Source organism: Lonchura striata, chromosome 1 (assembly GCF_046129695.1).
Source record: "Lonchura striata isolate bLonStr1 chromosome 1, bLonStr1.mat, whole genome shotgun sequence".
NCBI lineage: Eukaryota > Metazoa > Chordata > Aves > Passeriformes > Estrildidae > Lonchura > Lonchura striata.
In genome coordinates, this window is record NC_134603.1 from 59,866,562 (window position 1) to 59,889,065 (window position 22,504).

The 22,504-nt window shown below is 42.3% G+C and overlaps 2 protein-coding genes across 3 annotated transcripts; one reads left to right on the forward strand and one right to left on the reverse strand.

Moving 5' to 3' along the window:
* Window positions 1-575: 575 nt before the first annotated feature.
* On the reverse strand, window positions 576-8,130 carry C1H6orf62 (chromosome 1 C6orf62 homolog). The gene is made up of 5 exons (XM_021528653.3): window positions 5,928-8,130; window positions 3,911-4,087; window positions 3,213-3,335; window positions 2,372-2,506; window positions 576-1,868 (listed from the first exon to the last, which is right to left on the reverse strand). The coding sequence occupies exons 1-5, from the start codon at window positions 6,054-6,056 to the stop codon at window positions 1,743-1,745; spliced, it is 690 nt and encodes a 229-aa protein (XP_021384328.1). The 5' UTR covers window positions 6,057-8,130; the 3' UTR covers window positions 576-1,742.
* An 8,052-nt stretch (window positions 8,131-16,182) lies between these two features.
* Window positions 16,183-22,177, forward strand: GMNN (geminin DNA replication inhibitor). Of its 2 annotated transcripts, none has more exons than XM_021528662.3 (7): window positions 16,183-16,292; window positions 16,939-17,003; window positions 18,651-18,749; window positions 19,067-19,199; window positions 19,841-19,923; window positions 20,004-20,114; window positions 21,671-22,177. In XM_021528662.3, exons 2-7 carry the CDS (start codon window positions 16,947-16,949, stop codon window positions 21,872-21,874), a joined length of 687 nt encoding a protein of 228 aa, XP_021384337.1. In that variant the 5' UTR covers window positions 16,183-16,292; window positions 16,939-16,946; the 3' UTR covers window positions 21,875-22,177. The 2 variants fall into 2 exon arrangements, with proteins under 2 accessions (XP_021384337.1, XP_021384338.1); XM_021528663.3 differs by lacking the exon at window positions 16,183-16,292 and adding an exon at window positions 16,734-16,859.
* Window positions 22,178-22,504: the final 327 nt, after the last annotated feature.

Consider the following 22,504-nt stretch of genomic DNA (forward strand, 5'->3'; position numbering starts at 1 on the left):
GTGCAACCATGTCCAAAATGACAAATTAAAAACAGGATGGCACTTATGAAGCAAATTCTAAATTCTAGAAACTTAAATGTTCCAGATGCTACCCTACCTTCGCTCAAGCTTTGTGTGGACATTTTGTATTTGTCTTATAGATCATTCAAAGAGGCACTTAAAGCTGAGAAAATTTCAGTACTATTAGCAGGTATAGTGGCTACTAAGTATTTTAGAAAGTCGTAGCATTCTGGAGAGCAGTGCTTTCAAGGTATTTCTTTGTAACTTAAGGCAACTATGAAAGTGAAGTTGGAGCTTTCAGGTGGTGTTTTTGTAGAGTGTTTCATATTAACCTGTAGGAACTTATAGCCTTGGAAGTAAAAATATTTATGTAGCAATACAGTAAAATACTAGTAATGCCATTATTTCTGCCCAGTACTTTTCAAAACATATGGCCAACATTTGCAAGAACACCTCTGCCACTGATCTTAACATTTTACAGTCTGTATATTTTCAGTGTTTGTAGTGGGTGACACTTTTAAGATGCAAATCACTACTAAGATTAAATTAATAGGATTTCCATTAATAAAACCAGCCATCTTTTACCTAATTTATTTAATTTCCAATTTCTTCCAATTCCAAACAAAAGCTAAATACAAGTTTTAAACAGGTAAGCACTAGTTTTATCCAAAAGGAGTAGGCTTATACAGTTTTACTCCAGTAAAGTACTCAACCCTTAAGCAGAGCCTTCTTTGTCATCAAAACTATACAGTAGTCTTCGTTTTAACATTGCACAATCTTGAAATATTCTGTCAGAACCAACTTTTGACACTCCAAACACTATTTTACATTGGTTTATAATGTCTATTTCCAAAAGAAAGGAAAAAAAAAAAACCTCAACAGGTTTTCTGTAAGAAATGTTTTAGAAACCAGTATTTCCTGCACAGTTTACCTGCAAGTTTACAAGTCTCAACTCTCAAGAAAAAATAATCCTCTACCAACATTATTTCTGCAGCTATTATTTTACCTTTGAGCTGCTTTAGCAACTTCAGACTCCAGGTCTGCCTCATCTGTATAAATGCATCCAACTCAAAAGAATACCTTCATACAGTTATACAGCAACTTGGGGAAAGAGATCCAAAACAAAAGTGCCAGCAAACTTAAGACATGGCCCAGCAAAATAAAAGAGGCAAAAAATGCCTATACATTAAATGAGATGCTTTTCTTTTTGAAGAAAGATTTCTTTCCCACACTTACTTCCTATTGTAATAGCCACTTCTTTGTTCATTAGAATGAATGATAGTGCTCTCCTATACAATCATGAACAGCAAAGCTATAAGGCTTTTATACCCGTTACATTCACTTCTCACCCTCAATATACTGATGGTTAACATTAGAGATGTTAGGGGGCATGACCAGCACAAATGGGAACACCACCACAAATGATCACCTTGTGCTTTCGGATACATTTGTTTCAATGTACAGTCCCTTCATTTCACATTTCAGTAAGATGCTGATGCAGTGCAGAAGTGTGCAGAGCATCCTCTCTTTCACAAGGTCCATGCAGAAAACATCTTAAAAAAAAAAATTGCAAAGTTCTGAGATACAAATGATTAAAAAAATCCAGGATGATCAAGTTTCACAATGTATAGTGTTCTGAACATGAGTCCATTTTCTTCTAAATTCTGAAAGAATGGAGTGGTGAGGAAAGTGAAAATCCACTGCTGCATTCTGTGATCTTCCCCATTTTGCTGGCCAGTACCTTACTCTGGCATGTAAGGACGGAGGTGATCCTCTATGGTACCAACCGTCCAGTGAGTGAGCTGCTCCTGTGGCAGGTACAGGCAGATGCTGCATAACTTGAAGATTGTAGCTTTGTTTTTTGGAGTCTAGAGGCAAACAAAATCCAAAGAAAAGGTATTAAGCTTAGAAGTTAACTCAGGACTAATAGGCAGACCCCTATGGACATTTAAAATTCACTATTTCATACATATAAACAGCTAGAGCTTAATATTGGTCTGCAAACTCTAATGCATAAAATGTTTCTACTGTTTTGTTCATTCTTCACTTGAACTGTTTCCATATTGTCACCCAAACCAAACCAATGCTTTAATTTTTCTTAAACACTGTTAGGTATATTTCAGAACTCCTTTAATTTTTAATACCAGAACATTAATTTTATGTCAACACATATGTGGCCCATAGTTAGTTTTTGCACATATGAGTCCTATTTATAGAGTAAGTTTTCCCTGAAACTGCCAAAATGCAATCATGAATGCATGATCAGTTTTTCTACTTGACTACCTTCCAGCAAAATCACTGATGTTCCCAAGAAGAAAAAGCTTTTTGTGATTAAAATACACCTGTTAAAACAAGGATGAAATAAGCTTACCTGCAAGTGCTGTCTGTCAATGAAGAGAAACACTGACTGGTTAGGGTTGTTGACAACAATTCCAGTCTTGTCCTTTCGGCTCAGAACATGCAGAAACTGTTTCTCGTAGTCACCATGATGAAATTCAAACTTGACCTACATGGTGTGAGGGAGGGAAATAAAATATTTTTCAAGATAAAGCTCAAGTGTAACCCATTAATTTTCTTCAATCTGGGGGTTTATGACCACTTTGTTCTTTCCTTTTATGATCTAGTCTGAAAAGCAGAAACTGGGGACCATGGCAGTATCTTGACACAATTTAAAGAATCCACCAATTTCATTCTGCCAACACTGACAAGAGCCATTGCAATGACACATTAACAACTCGAAAGTACTTTACGTGTAGCATATATAAAACCCAATTTACCTTCCTGTGGCAGAAGATCCTTGTGCAACAATTTATAATGCAAAGGTTCCATCAATTCACTCTTCCATTAACAACAATTTCTGTCAATACTGACAGAACCTTAACAATGCCATCACATTTAGACAAAGATTCAATTGTACTAAAAGGCACACCTAATCCACTCCTACAAATACAAACACACTGTATACATTTATACATACGTGTTATTTGCAAAGGCCCTTTGCAAACTTACATTTTGGAAGGGATAATATAACAGTGCATAAAGATAGGAGGCAGAATTTGGCATTCAGGACACTGATCGATTTACAAATAAAAGTGGACAGCATATTTTTCTAACATCCAGAGAACTTGCATATCGCATCAACTTAGAGGTTAAAGAGAACACTCCCTCCAGGAACATGTTAGTTACTGAAGTCAAAACCCAAAACCAAATACCTGAACAGGCCTAAAGGGTTCATCAGATCCCTTCCACCGAGAGAACAGGAGACAGACTATCTTCTCAATATCATTACGAGGCCATAGAATGAAGTCCATCTCCTGGGTACAGCCGATCACATCCTGTGAGCAGTAAAGTTCTGTACTTACATTCCCTTCAGTGGTCAAACACACAGATAAGCAACTTATCTATACAGGCACATACTTGAGAGGTGATACTTACACAACATTCGTTTGATTTTCCATTTGCATTACTTATACCACAACTGAAGCCTTCCCTGCTTTCCACTGAAGTTTAGTATCAGTACCCACTTAATATAAACTACAACTTTAAGAAAACATCAGCAAAGACTGTCTTCCAATATTCATAAAGTAAAATCACTTAGATTATAGCAGCTGTTGTTGCAAGAATTATTAACACATGCCTTCTAAAGAACAAAGATGGCAAGAAGACAAAATTCCTGAGGCACATCTCTGAATGAGAAAAATTATAGTTAAAACTTAAGAACTACATATTTAAACAGTTTCAGAACTGTTACTACCCCACTGCTATCCTTTAAACTAGAGACCCCATAAACACAGGCCTGCAGAGCCCTCATGCAGCAAATAAGAAAAAGGCAAGATTAGCCTTAAGATTCACAAGGAAAAGCACAAGTGTTGAAAAAGTATAATTCAGCAAGCACAAACAGGAGCCTTACCCTGCGCATGGACTGGTAGCGGGGTGCATGGAGCTGTACTACATCCTTCTGCAGAAGCTCTAAGGAACTTTCCAAAGAATAGCTGGAATCCCGCACACCTTTCAGGATATTTTCTTCATAGTTATTGGTCATGACTGGTATCACTTCAGACACTTCAAAAAGTGCTGACTTTTTCTTCTAAAAAAAGCACAGATTATGCAAAGATTACAATATTTTGTAGGAAACTATAGGTAACAGTTTATTTCAGGATTTGTGATTTTCTGTATGAGTGTATAAAGTACACATTACACAGGCTAGGAGACTTTGACACAAACCATGCTAAAATTTGCCTGTCAAAGTTTATAAATTAAACAGAATCAGACCAACAACTTTTATAAAAGCTGAACAGATTTTTGTAGTCTCCAAAAATGAAGATTTACATATCAATCTTGAAAACACTAAGATTCTGTCAAAACATTAACAGAATTGATCCTTCTTCTGGGATGACCAAAAACTTCTACGAGCTTCTCTCTGCAAATATCAATCAAGTAATCAAGTAACACCTTTTTTCTTCTTTTCAATTTTTTACAGTTGGCCTTTTATGAAGAATGAAATCTTTCAATGTCACATTTGATGACAGCAGGTGATTGAGATCCCATCTGAAGTTAGCTATAATTTTCTGAAAGAAGAACTATTTTCATTTACTAAGTAACTTTTATACTCACTACAAATATTTCAGCATCTCTCAAGCAAGGCCAAAATATTAAGAGAATGTAACATCGCTAAAATTATATGTCTGTTTCTAACAGCTTTCTTACAGTGCACTGTAGTCTTGACTTACTTAAGAGACAAAGTATATCTCATAAAATAATGCCCCACTTTCTCCCCATCAGAACACAGGTAGCAGACAATTATTTGCTGACTTCAGCTAAACTCCTACTTTAAGCAAAATAGTATGGGATGGACATATTCAGTTCACTGTGATGGATGCAAATATAACAGGATTTAAAATAGGCATTTGTGATAAATTTCTACAAAGCAACCAAAAAGTAGTACTAATGTCCAACTAAAAGAATTAAAGCTGTGTCATCTAAGAAAATCTAATTGTTGCCACTGGTTAAATATTCATTTTTATGTTATTATTACAGAGTACCCAATAAAATCCATCTCTGCTTGCACTAGAACTGAAAAACAAGAGCAAACTGAACTCAAAAATTTTAAAGAAGCTCTTCAAGGAAAAGTCTTCATTAAAAATACCTAAATATTACAGCAAATGCAAAATCTATACATATGAGGAAATTAAACTATTTCAGAGCTCATCTCTGAGAGTACATCATTACGTACTCTGTTGCTTCTACCTTTAATTCCTCATCATATATTCAGCACATTCACTTCCTCCAAGTACCTACTTTCCTTCACTTTCTACGGGTAAAAATTCTCCCACAACTGCGGGTCTATAGCCGGCTTTAGAAAGACCCAGCTCCCCATCCAGATGTGCTGTATTCAGCCGCAGAGGAGGCAGTCAAGCAAATGAAGGTTTTTTTTCTTTGCCCTCCCCACTCCCTTTCAAAATGACAGCAGCAGTTCCACATGTGCCTGCGCACTTGGGCCGTTTCCACATCTCGAGACTCCTCCCTTCAACTGCCAGGTCTTCCCTTCTGCTTTCACCAGATAAACACACTCGGCTATCGCCCCAGCCAGGTTGCATTAGCAGCCAGCAATTGTGCAGGTCAGACCCCAATTAGGCTTAACGATTTACAGTGTTAACTTTAAAAAGTATCTACCCAATAGAGAAATCACCAAGTAACCATTTAATGAAGCACTGGAACACTCTGCCTTATAAAACTACTAAACACAAAGAGTCAAAATAACAAACATGAACTAAGTGAGGATTATAGCTATTACCAATTTAAGAAAAAGAATTTAAAGTCAATGGACTCTGTTAAGGATAAAACATTTGATGCAATTAGGCAGCAAGACTTTGCACAGAACACTTAAAACGCAACAAACACACAGACACACTTTAAAACCAAGTTACCTTGTCTTTGAACACAAAGGCAATGTACATCTTGAAGTCAAACTGGTCAGCTAAAGATTCTTTTTTCTTTCTAAGCTGAGCACGAAGTCTGTTCAGAGCTTGTTTCTTCCGGGAGTTTGGGTCCCCCATTTTGTAATACAGGTGGTACTAAAGCCTTTGGAAACTGTCGCTAAACTATGGGCACCTTTTCGTAAGACTTAAGTACAACAGAAACAAGTCGTTTGATTCCTGCTAAAACAACTGAATAGATCAAACGCTAATGTAACGCAAAACCGCACCTCAGGCAATATTTTACTAGAATGTCGTATTGGAGGGGTCAAGAAACAAAGAAAGTAGCTAGTCCAGCCATGGCTGGACAAAAGGTTTTATAATAATCAAGAAAAAAACCCAAAGAATTTCGAAGAGAAAAATTTGAACAGTTTAGCTGCAGGAATAAGGGGGAAAGAATAAAGGGGAAAGTAAGAAAACAAGCCCCAAACAAATCACAATTTATGTGTACAATAAAAAGCAACTGGCACAAACCCAATCCATGGGAGGGGGCACTTTTGCTCTGCTTACAAAAAAAAAAACCCGAAGCTGAAATTACAAACTGCCTTCTACCCCAGCCAGATTCATGACTCTACTGATTATTATTCTCAGCCTTCCACTATTGCTATGTTGCCCGTCTTTTTCTTTAGAATTATTACACTTGATGGAGAGCAGAGAAAAGGGTGCAAAGGAGGAGTGCACAACCCGGGAAGTATGACATTTCTCTGCCGCCAACAACAAAATCAACTACAGACAACACAGCGCTGGTTTGCAGGGGAGCAAAGAGAAAAGACAGCGGAGTCATTTCTAACTTCATCCTGCTCATCACTACCCTGAGGCTACTGCTGCCGAAGAGGAGAGGGATCATGATGGCCATTGACAAGGGGCGGACAGGGATTCAAGGACAGTATTATCTCACTGAAAGACTTAAACCTGAATCAGTGCCCCAAACCCGGGCTCCCTACCGGTGGGAGAGCCCTACATCCCCCGACACGTCATACACTCCCTGGGCTGCTGATCCCCCGGGATCCTTCCCTCTCTCTGCTGCTGCGAGCACGGTCAGCCGAGGCCGTGCATGGCCGGCGCTCCTGGATTTCCCTTGGGCTTCTCCCTGCGCGCAGGGCGGCCGCGCCCGGGGCAGCGGGACACCCACAGCAGCACCGCCCCTCTCCTCTCACTTCATGGCCACGACTCGGAAAACATGGAGTGCGCCTTGCTCCTGCTTCTCGGTGACAGATTTTTTTTGAGAGGTTTTTGTTTCTATGTTTTTTAAATTGCAATCTAGGTTGCAATTTTAAACCTCTAAATCACCCTCCCCCGAAAAAAAGCAAATCCCCAATTATCAGGTAATTTTCTTCCTCTCTCCAGACATTTTTCCCCCTCTCCAGGTGTTTGATTAGTCGGGGTTAAAAAGTTTTTAAGTTAGCAAATTCGTCGGACTAGGTTAAGAAGAGGAGGGGGAAAAAAGTATTTCTCCCCTCCTCTCCCTGGAGAGAAAGGAACAAAAACCAAAGGAAAACAAAAACAAAACAAAACAAAAAAAGGAACCCTTCCCAAAGCTTCCCCCCAGTTAAGCAAGAGACCGAGAGGCTCCGACGAGAGCCCGGGACCGTGGCCCGCTCGCTACCCGCAGCCGGCGGGCGCAGGAGGAGCAGTGGAGGAGGAGGTGGCGGCGGTGCTGGCAGCACGGAGAGGAGCCATGTCAAGATAAAGCCACGAAGCCGCGGAGCCCCCCCATCCCTGCCGCAGGGGACACGGTGACCGGGCCGCCCGCTCTGCCGCTGCTCGGCCCCGACCTGGTCCCCATAGTCTAGCTCAGCGCCCCGGGGCCGGGGAGTGGGGAAATGGTGGCGGAGAGAGAAGGAGGAGGAAGAGGCGACGGCGGCGGAAGGAGGAGGAGGAGGAGGAGGACGCTGTCCCTGCGCTAGCAGCTCCTACGGAGGAGGGCGGCGGGCATAGAGAGGTCCCGGAGCGGCGTCGGAGCAGGACCGGGACGGCCGGGAAGAATGATGAAAGGGCTGAGGAGCCTCTTTTCGTCCAGGCGGTCCGGGACGTCCTCGAGGGCGACGGCAAGAGCGGGCAGGAAGGAGCGGCAGTGCCTGTGCCTCGGCACGGAGCGAGTGCGGAGTGCAGCTGCGCAGCCACCACGGACCCCTCAAAATGGCAGCGCCTGAGTCACACAGGCACCGCCCTACCGCACCGCCGGCGCGTACCAAGCGTTCGCGCCTCGGGGGCCGAGGCACTGCTGTCGTCGAGGCAGTAGAGCTCAACCTCGGTAACCGCCGTGGTCATACCTTGTCGAGACTAACAGGAAGCAAATCACAACAGCATCTCCGAGCTCTCACCGCGCCAGGGATCCGCACTGCCCTGCACTTTCTTCCCCTCTACCCCCCGCGGTCACACCTCGTGTAACCGCCCGCTCGCCCCGCGTGGTGCCCGCGGGACAATGACCCGGATGGGGCTGCTCAACGCCGTTCTCGCAGGGGGGGAGGGGGGACGATGGGCAGGGTGTGAGGCAAACGGGAGGGAAGAAACATGACCCCCCCGCCGCGCCCGCCCGAGGTGGTACCTGCCCGGGGCAGCTCCCCTCCGTCCCACCCGCCTCGCGCCTCCTCCCCACATTCCGTCACCTTGCGGGAATACTTAAACTTGTCTCAGCCTTAAGCGTGGTGATGTTATAGGTTAAACAAGCCTTGTAGTGGCATACTTTGTGTAATTTGGTCCGCCGCGGTTTGTATTCAGCCCGTCCCACGTATGCGAAGTAGCACTGTAAACGAAACAACAATTAAAGCCCAAGGTGCATTGAAAGCTGCCATGGCGAAGGGCGTGTCTGCAGCGCTGGTCTCGCCACGGCAGCCAGTGTGACAGTCCGCGGCGGCCGCAGCGCTTCCCGAAGAGGCTGGCTAAGTTTCATAAATGAGTAATTTCTGTTCCAGAGTCACAAACCTAATCCTTGGAGAGAAGTACGCGGTTTTATTTCTGCACTACGAGGACAGGCAAATGCCCTACTTCCCGTTCTCTGGAAGGAAGGAGGAATGGCATGGAAGCGATGGCAGCGAAGCGAGGTCCCAGTCTGCTGCTGAGCGTTCTCCCTGCGGGAAGGGCCAGGGCGAGCGGGAGGAATCGCCACCCCAGCACCGGGCGCCGGGAGCCGAGGGGCGGCGAGCGCTGGTGTGTGCCCCAGCGCGGCGCGGGCTGCCAGGCCGGGTGAAGGCAGCTCTCCCACCTTTCCCTGGAAGCTGGCACCCGTGGCTCACCGGAACAGCAGCGACATGACAGAGATTACAGGCTGAAGACAAGTGCGGGCACCGTCTCTCTCTCTTGAGCGTGTTTCAAAGCCCATGCAGCATGCCAGTGGCACTCTCCAGTAATTCCACATTTCAGTGTTTGGTCCCCCAGTCTCTAATTTGTCCCTGCTGATCCCTCTTGTTCCCTCCTGACCCTCGAATTAGTTATTTTCCTTTAGCACGCCTTTCCTCTACATACTTTCCCTCGGACATCTCCCTCCTGTTATAGGCAGGAGCCGTGTTCAGCCCTTGGACCTCCTTATCTTCCCCGGTGTTAGTCAGACCCTCGGATGCGAACAGTCCTCTTGCCTTCCCCGACACAGGCATTGACCACACATTCCTCTGCTGTTTGAACAAGAACAGAGCAGAAACAGATAATTTTTACGTACTTAAGAGATTGCTGTTCAGTCCTAATGGGCAATGCCGATTGAAAATAACCCTTTATTTGGTGCTAAAAAGCAATGCAGGTAAATAGGAGGATTACACGGGCTCTGCACTTCTGTGGCTTTTTCAGACTGACGGAGTTGTTTAACTATAACATCAGTCTGTCCTTGAGGAGAGCCGCGCTTAGATAACTACTCTTCCAGCCAGCTTGGTCCAGTTTTGTTTTCCACGCTGCCCTGTGCGACATTTTGTGCTGCAGTCTTGCGCCCGCTGCTATTTTAAGCCATGACTCACGCTTGGCCTGTGACCCTTTTTGTGCCAGCACAGCGAGAGCTCGGCACCGCCTGGCGTGGGGATTGCCCCGGCACAGAAGGCCCGCGGAGGGAGCTGGCGCCTTGCCCACCTGCGGAGGGGAAAGGAAGGCGTTTTCTTCCAGCCCAGGGACTCCAGCTGCCCTTTTGAGTATCGGGATGCAGTCACAAGAGATTGGGCAGCTGCTCAGCCCCAGGCCGAGGAATGCATCCAAAAATTTTTGTCAAATGTAGTGCTGATGTAAGAGCACTTTTTCTTCTGGAGGGCTTTATAGTAGAGCTATGAGGACAGGAATACATATACTTAGATGAAATATACATGTATAGATATGACTGTGTGTGTCTGTGTACAAAGTATTACGTGTTAAGCAGCCACCACCTGTCTTCTGCAAACTCAGGCTGATGAAATCCTGAAAGGGATGGGGAGCTGGAATCACTCCAGGCTCCTTCTGTAAAGACTGTTGCTCCTCCTTAGATAGATGACTTCCTTTCTTTAGCAAACTCAGAGATTTCTTTTTCCTTTTGGCTCATTGTCTAGTAAAGGTACCCCAACAACATTTATGCAAATGAGTAAAGTATATTCATTATACGTTTACATGCAGAAATATTTGCACTAATAAATTCATGAGTAGTGGTTGGGTCTTGTCCTATTTTTATATAGTTGTGCTACTTTTTGCACAATGATGAAACTCATAGGGTAGAAAAATCTCATAATGTTAGTTAAAACATATGTCAATAAGTAACATCTCTTAATGAAGGAAGATTTAAGACTTAGCAAAGTAAATATTTGTATCCTATTGATCCATAATTCTCTTGACTGCATAATTGCATATTATTGTTATGCTTCATAGTGGTTATGCAATATTGCATCATTTATAAGAGAAGCTTGTGGCCCTTGAAGCTGGGTGTGTATTTTGCAACTGTAACACTCTATCCAGTGACAGACTTCCTCTCTTAAAATATAATTTAAAACAAAATAAGGCTTATCACAGAGAAGAAACAAATGTGCATGTTATACAAAACAAACCTGACAACAGGTTGTGGCATTTTATGCAGTAATAGTTCTCTTTTTTTAGTTTTAAATCCCATAACACAGCAAAAATAGTGTTTCTTGTGCACGATAAATCCAGGCTGAGTAAAACAGCCAGCAGAGTGGGTCAGCCTCTGCTTGGTTAGCACAGCACAGACAAATCAGCTGGTGTCCTTGAGGCTTCTCCCCAGAGTGTGGAGGACTGTGTACAACACCATGTAGCTGCAGTCCTGTACCCTTGGAGGAGTCAGGTGCACACAGACCCCTCTGAGGACTGGGGTTGCCAGCATCAGGGCTGCCATCCTGCAGAAATACAGAATCCAGCAGCATGGGGAATGGCCCGTGTGAAGGTAGTCATGTACTCGTCGCAACAATATATTCCTTGGGGAGAAAGTGAGTCATGGAATTTTGAGAAGCAATGAAAGTTTAGAATATCGGGTTGCTGGCTATGCTCTGAGAAACTGGTATTTTCTCATCACCGTGATATCATATCCTCACTGTTTTCAGTGAAATCAAGCACTGTGCTTTTTCTGTAAATTAAAAACTATTAATAACTTTACAGATACACCTTTTCATTTTGAGTTTCTTTTTCCTAAAATTTCAGTAATTTCAGAGTCTAATTCCTGTTTTCAGAATTACATGTTTACTCATAAGCGTGTGGGCAAGATTGTACTCTAATGCCTCTGCTCTTAAATTTCAGCTTAATGATTAGTTACTTAAAAATTAATAATTTCATATTAACAATTAGTTTTTAATAGATTTTCACAAATTGTTATGCATGTTTTAAACATATTTAGGAAGAGATGGGATTCTGTCATCTTTCTTCTGTACATTCCACACATACTGTACTGTATGTTAGAAGTAGAATCAGCCCTGAAGCTACTTGCTTCAAAAACAGAACTATGATTAATTCAGTGCCAAATATTTATGCATCAGACAAAAAGAAATTAGTATTCTTTGCAAATTCAAACAAGACAAATTAGGTGGTAATTAAAACTCATATGCTTCATAACGTACTGATTCACTCTTTTCTGCATTCAGAGAAAACATTAGTTTCTAAGACATAAGAGGAATGCTTTTGTACCAAGAAATGTCAGAGTTTAATGTGTATAACATTGCTTATATTGTGTTCTGGACCCAGTAAGAATCACAGAATCATAGAATGATTTGGGTTGTCCACCACTGTCCACTTCTTGTTGTGATGGACAGTGGTGGACAGAAGAAAATTAACTCTACCCCTGCCAAAACCAGCACTCCACTGCACAACTGATGCTACAATATTAAGCTTCATTTGTCACTTCTTTATGTCTCACCTTCTAGTTTCAGGGGTCTTTGGTCATAAAACGGGACATTAGTTCTTGGGCATGTGAGATTCTAAATAATGTAGGTTTTGTGTTTGATCAGCAGATGCTTGTAAGAAGAAGGGTAAAATTTGAAAAATCTTGTTATATTTGTTCAGTCTGTAAAATATATTCTAAATACTCACAGTCAACAGTAGCTTTAGTTTATTATCAATTTGTAGCCTTTATAGAGCATGTTCAATTTTTAAACATTAAAGCACTTTTATAATTATTTTTTTTTTAAACTGTGGATTAGGACCTGACAGTGTCTTAAAGGATGTCTTAGTATCTCACACAGTACTTAACTAGGGAAAAAAAATAACCAGGTGAGATGTAGATTTTTCTTTTAACTTTTCACCTCTGAAGCACTCAGGATTACGGTTTACAGGACAATCTTTTGTTCTAATACATGAAATTTGTGTATGCTCTGGAATGATATAATTATTAACAATGACCATGATCGAAGCCCGGTCGGCCTTATGAATGATACCTGGAGTGTGCCGTGTATATAATCCATGAGTTTCATTACCTGCAGCCTTCCATGCCGGTTAACCCAGGGAAAAGAAGACAAGCCTTGAACTTCTTGTCGGTAACACACGAAGCAGGACGGAAAAACAAGAGGCGGAGGGAGGGGAAGCGTGATGCCACGCTGCCACCTACTGTCACCCGGCGGACTGCGGGGAGCCCTCTCATCCCTGAAATAAATATTGGACAGGAGGGACAAGATAACATCACCGAGGGACCCTGAGGGTCACACGTCTTAACTGGTTCAAGGATTCCAAAGGCGGCCTCGGGGCTTCCTTCCCCGCCCCCTTTGCAGGGTTGCGGCCAGGGCAGGACCGCGTGAGACATTCCCGTGTGTCAGGCTCAACACCACAGTGCCTGCACTGGTGTTCCTCTGCATCCAACCCAGAGTGTTCTTCTGCATCCAAAACACTTACAGTCACGGCTTACAGTAAACACTAACAAATAGGAGCTCTTTTGTGATATTTATTTAATAACATAGTACACAACATTTTTAAAAGGCGCAATGTGGTTTACTTGTACTTAACGTGGTAGGTAGAAATAAGGAGTCCTTAAGCAGCCCAGAGCTAGATCATCAAGTGCAGAGTACAGAAAGGCCTTGACAGAAGGCACAGTGTGATTGTCAAGTACAAATACGTCCTTGCCAGCGCTTGGTTCAGATATCCAAGTCTGGACTCTCCCTCTGCAATGCTTAGGAAGTTTCCACACACTGGCATGTAAGCAATACAGGACTCCCAACCTGCTGGAGGCCCACCTATTCCCACATTCCCAGGCACATGAAGCCCTCCAAGGAGCTTTTTTTCAGTCGTCATTTGCTGTAAAAACTGATAACATTTATTGACAGCAATGAAATACAAAAGCTCTAAAAAGTACACATTCTCTGCTGCCATGAGTAATCTAACAAATTGGCTGAGCTCTGTGGGAAACCTTGGCATGTTTGCTTAGGCTCACTTGAAGTGCAAATAGTCATAAGTATTCATGACAGAGGGTTTTATTTTTTATGAAACAAACAAGCTGAAATGCATTTTATTGCGCTCAGTCTGAAGAAAAAATGTATTCTGCTAGCACTGGGTTGACAGATTTTTGCATGTAAAAATGCCTTAATCCCTGTTTAAATTAAAACTTTGGAACTTTGGCTACCAAAGCGAAATTATTGCAGTAAAACAACCTGGATGCTTTTTTTTTTTTTTTTTTTTTTTTTTTTTTTTTTTTTTTTGTGAGGTTTTTATATAATTATACTGGTTTCCCAAAATTAAGGCTATGAATAAGCTTCTAATAAAAAACTCAGTATTCTTTCTGAGATGGTGATGGAGTTCTTTACAAACCTTTTGAACTGAAGAGGCTGAACTCTGGGACATGGTAGTTCATAAGAGGACACGTCCTTCAGCTGGATAAATTGAAGGAGTGGCAGCTTTGTAATAAACCTCCAGATTGTATGCCTCCAGTAAGGAAGAAATTAAAAAGAAAAACAAACAAGACTGTCACATCAGAACCATCTCCCACTACCTCAGACCTTTCCAATTACCAAAAGCAGTTATTCTACTTCTGAACTGTAAATCCATCTGAATTTTTTTATGAATTAAACCTGAATTTTGAAAAGGTAACATCTGGGAAAGTTTAATTTGAAAACATAGTATTTACAAGATGTACAGTTTATATATTGGAGCCATAAAATGCATACAATGCCTCTTAAGTATGATTTATGATAGAAATTGATGCATATGTCTAATTTAAATGTTTAGGATAGTTTTTATTGGGTTTTTAAATTTATGTGTAAGAAAACATAACATGTAAAAATAGGAATGTTTTTATATTGTGCTTATATAGGAACTACCTGTATTGAGGTTTTTCTGAAAGGACATTCAATGCTGGTAGGATTTGTGTGCATCTAAAACCAGTTAAGAATATCTGCTAATGTTTTGAAACCTGGAAATTTCAAATTTTCTTGCAGAATCAACAAGAATTAAACTAGCATAAGAGCATGAACTTTTTTTTTTAGCACTATAACAGAACGATGTTAATTTATATTACATTTCTGCATGTGCCCTTTTCATTTGCTGTATAGAAGACAAAGCTTACTGAGGTGACAGCTTGCTTATGACACTGTATTATTCAAGATTACAAGAAGGGACCTGACTGAAAGACTGCAGAAGGGCATTATGGAATTGAGGGATGGGCAAATACAGCAATGAAATTCAATGCAGATAAACATCAAAGAATATGCATAAGAAAAATATCTTAATTTCAAGAATAAGATCTCAAAGTTATGGCAGATTTTTCCATAGAAATGCCAGCCCTGTGTTCAGCAGTGGCAAATCAAATGCCATACAGTTCACAAAAGAGCAGGAAGATGGAATAGCTTTCCTGCCAGGAATAGCTAAGCAGGCCTGGGAAAGAGAACTGGAGAGCAGTTTGTTAACAGTGGCCTAGATGAGGGCAGGTTGTTTGTTGTCCCTTCCAGTACAAGAACTGGGGACATCAAGTGACAATATCGGAATCAGGTTCAAAGGGAAAAAAAAAAAAAAGGATGGAGTTCTTCAGACCAAAGGTTATTTGAGCTCTAGAGGTACTTGCCAAAGGATATTGTGGACAATGAAAATTTAAATAGGTCAATGAGAGACTGAATGAGAGAGAGAAGCTTTATTTCCTTATCCTTGTTTAAAGATTTCCTAATGCATCTTTTTTTATGTTCTGCCTTTCTTGCTTTCGTCGGACCATGACACTCTACTTAAAACATTCTCTTAAATGCCATAGAATTTATTTCCAAACAGGAGACTGACAGAATAGCAAGCTAAAGAAATACTTCTCTCTGTAATTGTCCTAATTTCTAATAGCTCCATCATATTGCCTGGGAAAAATGTTGATAGCTGATTCTGTGAGACCTTGATTGCAAGGAATGTGTCCTTAACTCAACAAACTGTTTATTCACAAGTCAGCAGAAGATACTATTAGTATAAATAAAAGATAAATGTGCAAATATTTGCAAGAATATAATTGTCAATTGGCTTCTAACAAATTCAACAGCCCGCCTTAGGCGTACTTCATAAGAGCTGTAGTCTATATCATGCATTAAATTAGTGTTGTGTAGCAGTTATTGTGGCTTAACACTGCTAATTTTCTTCCCCGGTTGCGCAGGATGTACCGTGTTTAGATAGGAGTGATGAGAATAAGCGGAGACGTGATTAAATCTAATTTGGCACAACTCCTTTATATGTAAAACAAACAAAAAAAAAACCCAACGCCAGAAGCCCCCAAAGGCCGCAGGACACCGCGCAGCAGCGCGCGCCCCCTCAGCGCCGGGCTCGGCGCGCGGGGCGGGGGCAGCGCGGCCCGCGATTGGCTCGGAGAGGGCCCCCGGGTCACGTGACCTCCGGCGCGCTCCTTATAGCCGCGCGCCGGGCGCGAGAAGGCGTCTGGGTGTGCGAGCGCGCGCTGCGGGGTCCGCGCGGGAGCGGCCGGCGGTGAGCGGGGCCGGCGGGAGGGGCCGGGACACCGGGCTCGGGAGCGGGGCACCGGGCTCGGGAGCGGGGCACCGGGCTCGGGAGCGGGACACCGGGAGGGCACGGGAAGGGAAGGGGCTGCTCTCCATCTCGGTTGAGCCGCCGCCACCGGCCATGCCTTGGGGCCGCGAGGCTCCGTGGCTGAGTTCGGGCGTTGGCGGGCTCCTGCCTCGCTGCTCGTCATTGGCCGCGGCGCGGAGGGCGGGGCTGGCGCGCTGCGTGCCCCGCGCCCCCCGGCCGCCCGGCGCGCCCCCGGCCGCCCGGCGCGCCCCCGGCCGCCCGGCGCGCCCCCGGCCGCCCGGCGCGCCCCCGGCCGCCCGGCGCGCCCCCGGCCGCCCGGCGCGCCCCCGGCCGCCCGGCGCGCCCCCGGCCGCCCGGCGGGGAGGCCGCTCCGGGTTGGGCTCCGCGCCGCCCTCCCGCCCCTCGCGGCTCGGCCGCGACCTCGGGAGCGGCCCTGGAGGGGCCCGCAGACGGCGCCGTGCATGGCCGACTGCTTAGGGCAGCAATGAAAGCCGACAGTCCGAAATGGTAGTGTTCTCTAACTAGTGTTTCCCGAACTTCAGGAGTAGGGGGATGCCGTATTAATTTCGCTGTTTTTCTATTGCAGTTGATCTCATGAATTCCAAAATGAAACAAAAACTGACCGCAGAACAGTCCTCAGGATCTTTGCAGGTATAGGTTTTAAAGCCTGGAAGCTAGTACCTCTCTGTCTGACACAAGCTTCTCTGTCCACTGAAGGAATATAAAGGGATCTGTTGCAATGTGCTTCCACCTGGCCTATGTCCATTTGGCTTGAGTAACCTCCTGGCAGACAATGTGGCTGGGAACATGCTGTCCTGCTTGGGTATATGTGCTTATGACTACTTTTTTTCCTATTGCTCAGCAAGTCCTTTTTACTTTGACACTGAGCTTACTGTCTCCGTTTAATTTTTCAGGGTTGGTTTGGTTTGTTTGTCCTGACTATGTGCCTTTGCTTACTGAATCTGTCTGGCTTATGCTTAGGGGTTGTAGAGTAGGTTTTGTAGGCTGTTCTTTATGGGTGGGAACTTCTGAAGAGTTCTGTCTTGTGTTGGACATGATTTAACTGAAATATTCAAGCAGGCGGTTCACTTTCTAAAATCACCTTCATAATAGTTGCCTTGGAATTGGTGGAAATGCTTAAACAATTTAGGTTTTTAAGAGCTAACTGATTAGGTACAAACTATAGTAACTTTTCTTGGTAAATCTTTTAACGTAGGCCCTAATCAGACTGCTACAAAACTGTATATAATAGAGGCTGGTAATTCTTGTATGATGACGCACAATGACTGGAATGTAAGTTTCAGGTATTAATGAGAACTGCTGATAGGTCTGATTTATGGCACTCTTGTCCCATAGTGTCTCTAGGGTATAAATTGCTCTGTGTGGCTTTTTAACCTTTCAGTGGGTTAACTTGAGTATTGGCCAATAATTTCTTGGCAGAATATACTTGACTCTAATCCTAAGTAACAGCAAGCAGTGTCTGACACACGGTGTGATTCTTGTTCCCACAGCAGTTAATGTTTGTCCTTTAGTGGAACAGTAGGATAATTGGTGGCAGAAACTACCGTGGGAAATGCGAGCTCTTGTCCTATGAAGTACGGTGTGAATTGGTGACTTTCTCACGCTGGTGTGGCATTGTATCCTGGCTGTTCTTGCTTGGTTGTCTGCCATTGTTTGCTATCCCATGGTGGCAGTGTAACCAACCCAATCAGAAAGCTTTGATGCAGGAAAGAGGCATTTATGCATGATAGGAAGGGTGATAAACATACTGGTTAGACAAAACAATAGCCTGTCTGGATCGACACAAAGAAACTTTTGATCCATTTTAATGGATAATCAAAGTAACACATCTATTTAAATGAGCACTGTTTGACGGTGTATTCATAGGTTACAAAAACAGCTACTACCTGATCCTGATGTGCCACCACGTAACCTTGCAACTGCAATCAGTTTGGTCCCTGTCCCCAAAAGTCAGACTGCTGCTCTCAAACTCAAGTTTGAGAGGTCCAGCTAAAGTCACTGGTCTTGAAATCTAATCAGAGTATTTCTGCTCCAGTTTTTATGAAAGGTAAATATTTCTGAAGAGGCAGGGATTGATGTAGCTTCCTGTTGTAAAGATCTGTCTCTGCTACAAAAAATTAGATCCCTTCATTACAAAAGCCTTAATATAAGCTACAGGGTCATTTTTTTGTCTTGAAAAGAAAAATTGTGTTACCTTAATGGAAGGATGATGGATTCCTAATTTTCGGTTTATGTAAAGAAGAGTGGCTACTCTCTGAACCATTTTTGTCTTTTCAGAAGTACCTCACAGATACCACATGCAGTGCTGCCCAAAGACCAACTCTTAAAATGATTCAGCCTTCAGCATCTGGCAACCTGGTTGGCAGGCCTAATGAGGTATAAACTAAAAGATCATCTGTAAATATGGAATTATTTCTAGTCATAGTGAAGTGCTTTTGAGCTGTTAACTGAAAACTAATAGATTTGAAAAATATAATGTGCTAACTAGAGTGACACAACTTAAGCTTGTTCTAGTAATAAAAAATATTAAAACCTAACAATTTGAGTTTTTTGGGTATTAAGGAAGATGTCTGAACTGGAACTATAATGTGAAGAAAGCAGGATTTGGGGACTTACTTGCAGGCTTAGAAGTTTGTATTTTTATGTAGGCTGAGATGTTCCTCTAAACTCAAACCTGCCCATGTTTTATGCAGAAGAAATCTTCAGTCAAAAGGAAACTCTGTAATAACAAATTTGCCTCAAAGGCTTGTAAAGCTGAGGTGTTTGTGGACAAGGAACAAGAGAATGAGAATGATGTCGTTCAAGCTGAAGATCTCATGATGAAAGGTATGTGGTAATTCCTGAAATGTTTTCTTGCACTTTAAATGCTATGCTGCTGCTGGAGTACTACTTGAAACATATTTCCTGTGTCATTTAGATAAGGGTTTTGTGGGTTTTTCATAATGTCTAGCAGGAGGTGATGATACTTATCCTCTATATTAAATATAGATGTTAAGAATTAGTTCATGATAACCAGTAGCTGAGAAGCATGGTGTGCAGCTGTATTAAGGAGTCTTGTAGTTTGTTATTTTGGCTGGCCTATCAGTTTCTAGTGACTAATAAGTTGAATTGAAAGCCTGTTCTGCCACAGCAGTTTCTCAGTACCATTATGCCCAGTGTGGACAGTGACTTTGGAAGTAGCACTTCTGTCTTCCATAAAGCACACATTCAGAGCAGCATTTGCAAATGTGGCCATCTTGCAGAGCCTGCTGCCCTGCTTGAGGCAGCTTGGCACTGTACAGCTATGAATGCAGTGTAGGATCTGTTTCCTGTAAGCTTGTGTCACTAGTTGCAGTTATACAACTAATCTTTGAAAGCATTATACAGAGCGAGTTCTCAGTATCACAGCTCATAGAATACTTGTATACAAGTTAAATATCTTAAGGTGCTCTTAAGAGCCATGGACTTACTGTAGCCTCTAACTTCAGGAGATCCTTCATCTCAATATTGGAAAGAAGTGGCTGAAGAAAGGAGGAAGGCTCTGTTTGAAGTGCTTCAAGAAAATGAAAAGGTAGGTACTCAGAGATGCCTGATTGCTAAAGTTACCTGGTTATTGTCTTCCTCTTCTGACATTTTGTTATTTGAACTCAGTTGCACAAAGAAATTGAGCAGAAGGATGGTGAAATTGCCCGCCTAAAAGAAGAAAATGAAGAGCTCATGACCCTTGCTGAGCATGTCCATTATATGACCGGTGTGATTGAGGTACTCAAAGCAATTTTCAGTTAATGTTGTAGAACAAAAAAGTGAGAAACCAGCCAAGGTGTTTATAATGAATCATGACTTCTGTTACATGTGCTAACATGACTATTCATTTTAAACTGCTCTTTGACCTGTTTCCTGCAGAATTGCTCTAATTCTAGAGTTAAAGAGCTCCTTCTAGGGGATGATTTTTTTCCCATCTTAGAACCTATAGGAGTAATGAGAGTACTAAGAGGGTTGTTTTCAGAAGGAGGGATTCAACCTGCTCTCTTAACAGAACAGGATTTGCATGTTGGTGACTGTGATAAGGGAAGGAAGAGTTGACTTTTACATTTTTTGGGGTGGCTTTAAATTCATGTGCTGCTTAATAGGTTGGTACTGGCTGTGTCCTTTGAGAAACTAAACTTAAAACAGTCACAAAGTAGAGCAGTGAGAGGGAGCACTATGCTCTTTAAGGTCAAGGTTTTCCTGTGAAGGCACAGTGCTAGTTTGACTGCCCAAAAAGGGCTGTACACAGAGTCTCTAGGGTTCATAAACTCATAAATTTCCTAACGGCTTTCTTTGAGAATTCTTTGGGGTAAGTACTTGTGTCACTAATTCCATGGCTCCTTTAGCAGGAGTGGATTCTTTTTAAGAGCCACTGAAGCTGTGATGAATACATAGATAGCTGTGGAACCTTGATGTGGCTTTCAGGTTGTTTTTGCAGGAATTAAGCTCTCATTAAGCTGGGTGCCTGGCAAACACTTTGAATCTTTGACTAGACTGGGAGGCAGAAACAAAATAAAATATTATTGCAAGGAACTTGTCTAATCAAGAATTAAACTTCATCAAGTTACTTTTCAGTTAGTGCAGTTATTTTGATCAGCCTTGAAAGACTGTTTTTCTACACTTGACTTTTTTGGTATTTGGGAGTACCGTTTGTTAGTGATAAACCCACTGGCAGAAATTACATCACTTGAGGACTTGAACTAATATAGTTGAAAACTTTTTTACAGTTTCTCAGAAGTTATGATGACTTATTAGGTGTCAGCTGCTTCCTTCTGAGGCTTAAATGAGGTTAAGGATACATCAAACAACCAGAAGCTTCAAAACCAGCCTTACAGTCCTATTTATCTTCCTTAGATCTGGTTAGGGTGAGGAACTTCTATGTTGATCAAGTGCTAGAGACTGCTGGGTCTCAAAGCTCATCTAGACTTAATGTAGCTTCATCTCTAACTAAAAATGGAGTAAATTAGTTGTACAGTAATTTTTCTAAAATTAAATCTATATGGTACTATAGCAAATACTTGGGAACCAGTTTCCCATGTTTTAGGTCGCCTGAGATAAAACCTGTCCTACTGAAGAATTTAAGAAAAATTGAACAAAGCAAATGTGGTTTGGAAGAAGTAGTAATTTGAGTTGAAGTTGTCTTAAGATTTTTATAACTGAGGAATGTTTTGAATATATCAACAACCTCCAAATGAAGGTGATTAGTTTACTTAATTTAGTATGCAGGGTCTTCTTTCACTATTTCATAGTTAAGGATAAAAAATATTAAATTCACTGCCTTCTCTTTGCAGAGGCTAACTGGGCAAGCACCTGACAGTCTTGAGACGCTGGAGAGTCTGGCTCTAGAGGAATCCAGACAGGAGAATGAAGAGCATAACTGTGGAGATGAGGCAGACAGCCCTTCTGAAGAAGAGCCATCTCAAGTATTGTCTGGCTTAAGAGAGAATAGATCAGATCTTCCTTCAAAGGAAGTAAGCCATGTGCAACTGGAATGACAACCTTTAAAAAGGGCTTATGTATGTGGCTTTTAATTGCAGATTTCCTTTTGAAAGGGTATACTAAACCTCAGGTATAGAAACTCCTGTGGGAGCATTGCAGATGCTGGTATTTTTAACTGGAATTATGTAGCAGTGGGAGAAGCATCTGAATAATGCATGGAAAGTTTACTACAGGCTGCATGTAGTTATTTGTATGAAACACAAATACTGTGTATTTCAACTGTTGTGTAAATATCTTTCTTATCAGTTGGTCTGACATGATGCATGAAAATTGATAAATAAATCTTTGCATTACCAAAATAGTGTTTTAATTGACAGGGGAATGGATAATCCTTGGTTTAAACCAATTATGACTCCTATTGATGGAAGCTTTCAAGGTTTTGGGGGCATGCCTGGGCAGTTTTTAGTTCTTTTTTAGGTTTGCAGAATTCTGGAGAACAAAATTGCTTTTTTTGTGGATAGAGAAGGCAGGGGAAAAGCAAAAATTTGTGTGCTGTTGGTGAGGTTTCAGAAAATCTTCCTGGGTAATAGAGTCAAAATCTAAAGGTCAGTTAGATTTGATTTTTAAAAATTCATTTCCTCTGCCTTCTAAGGAGGCATTTTGCAAGCTGTGTAATGAGAGCTTGA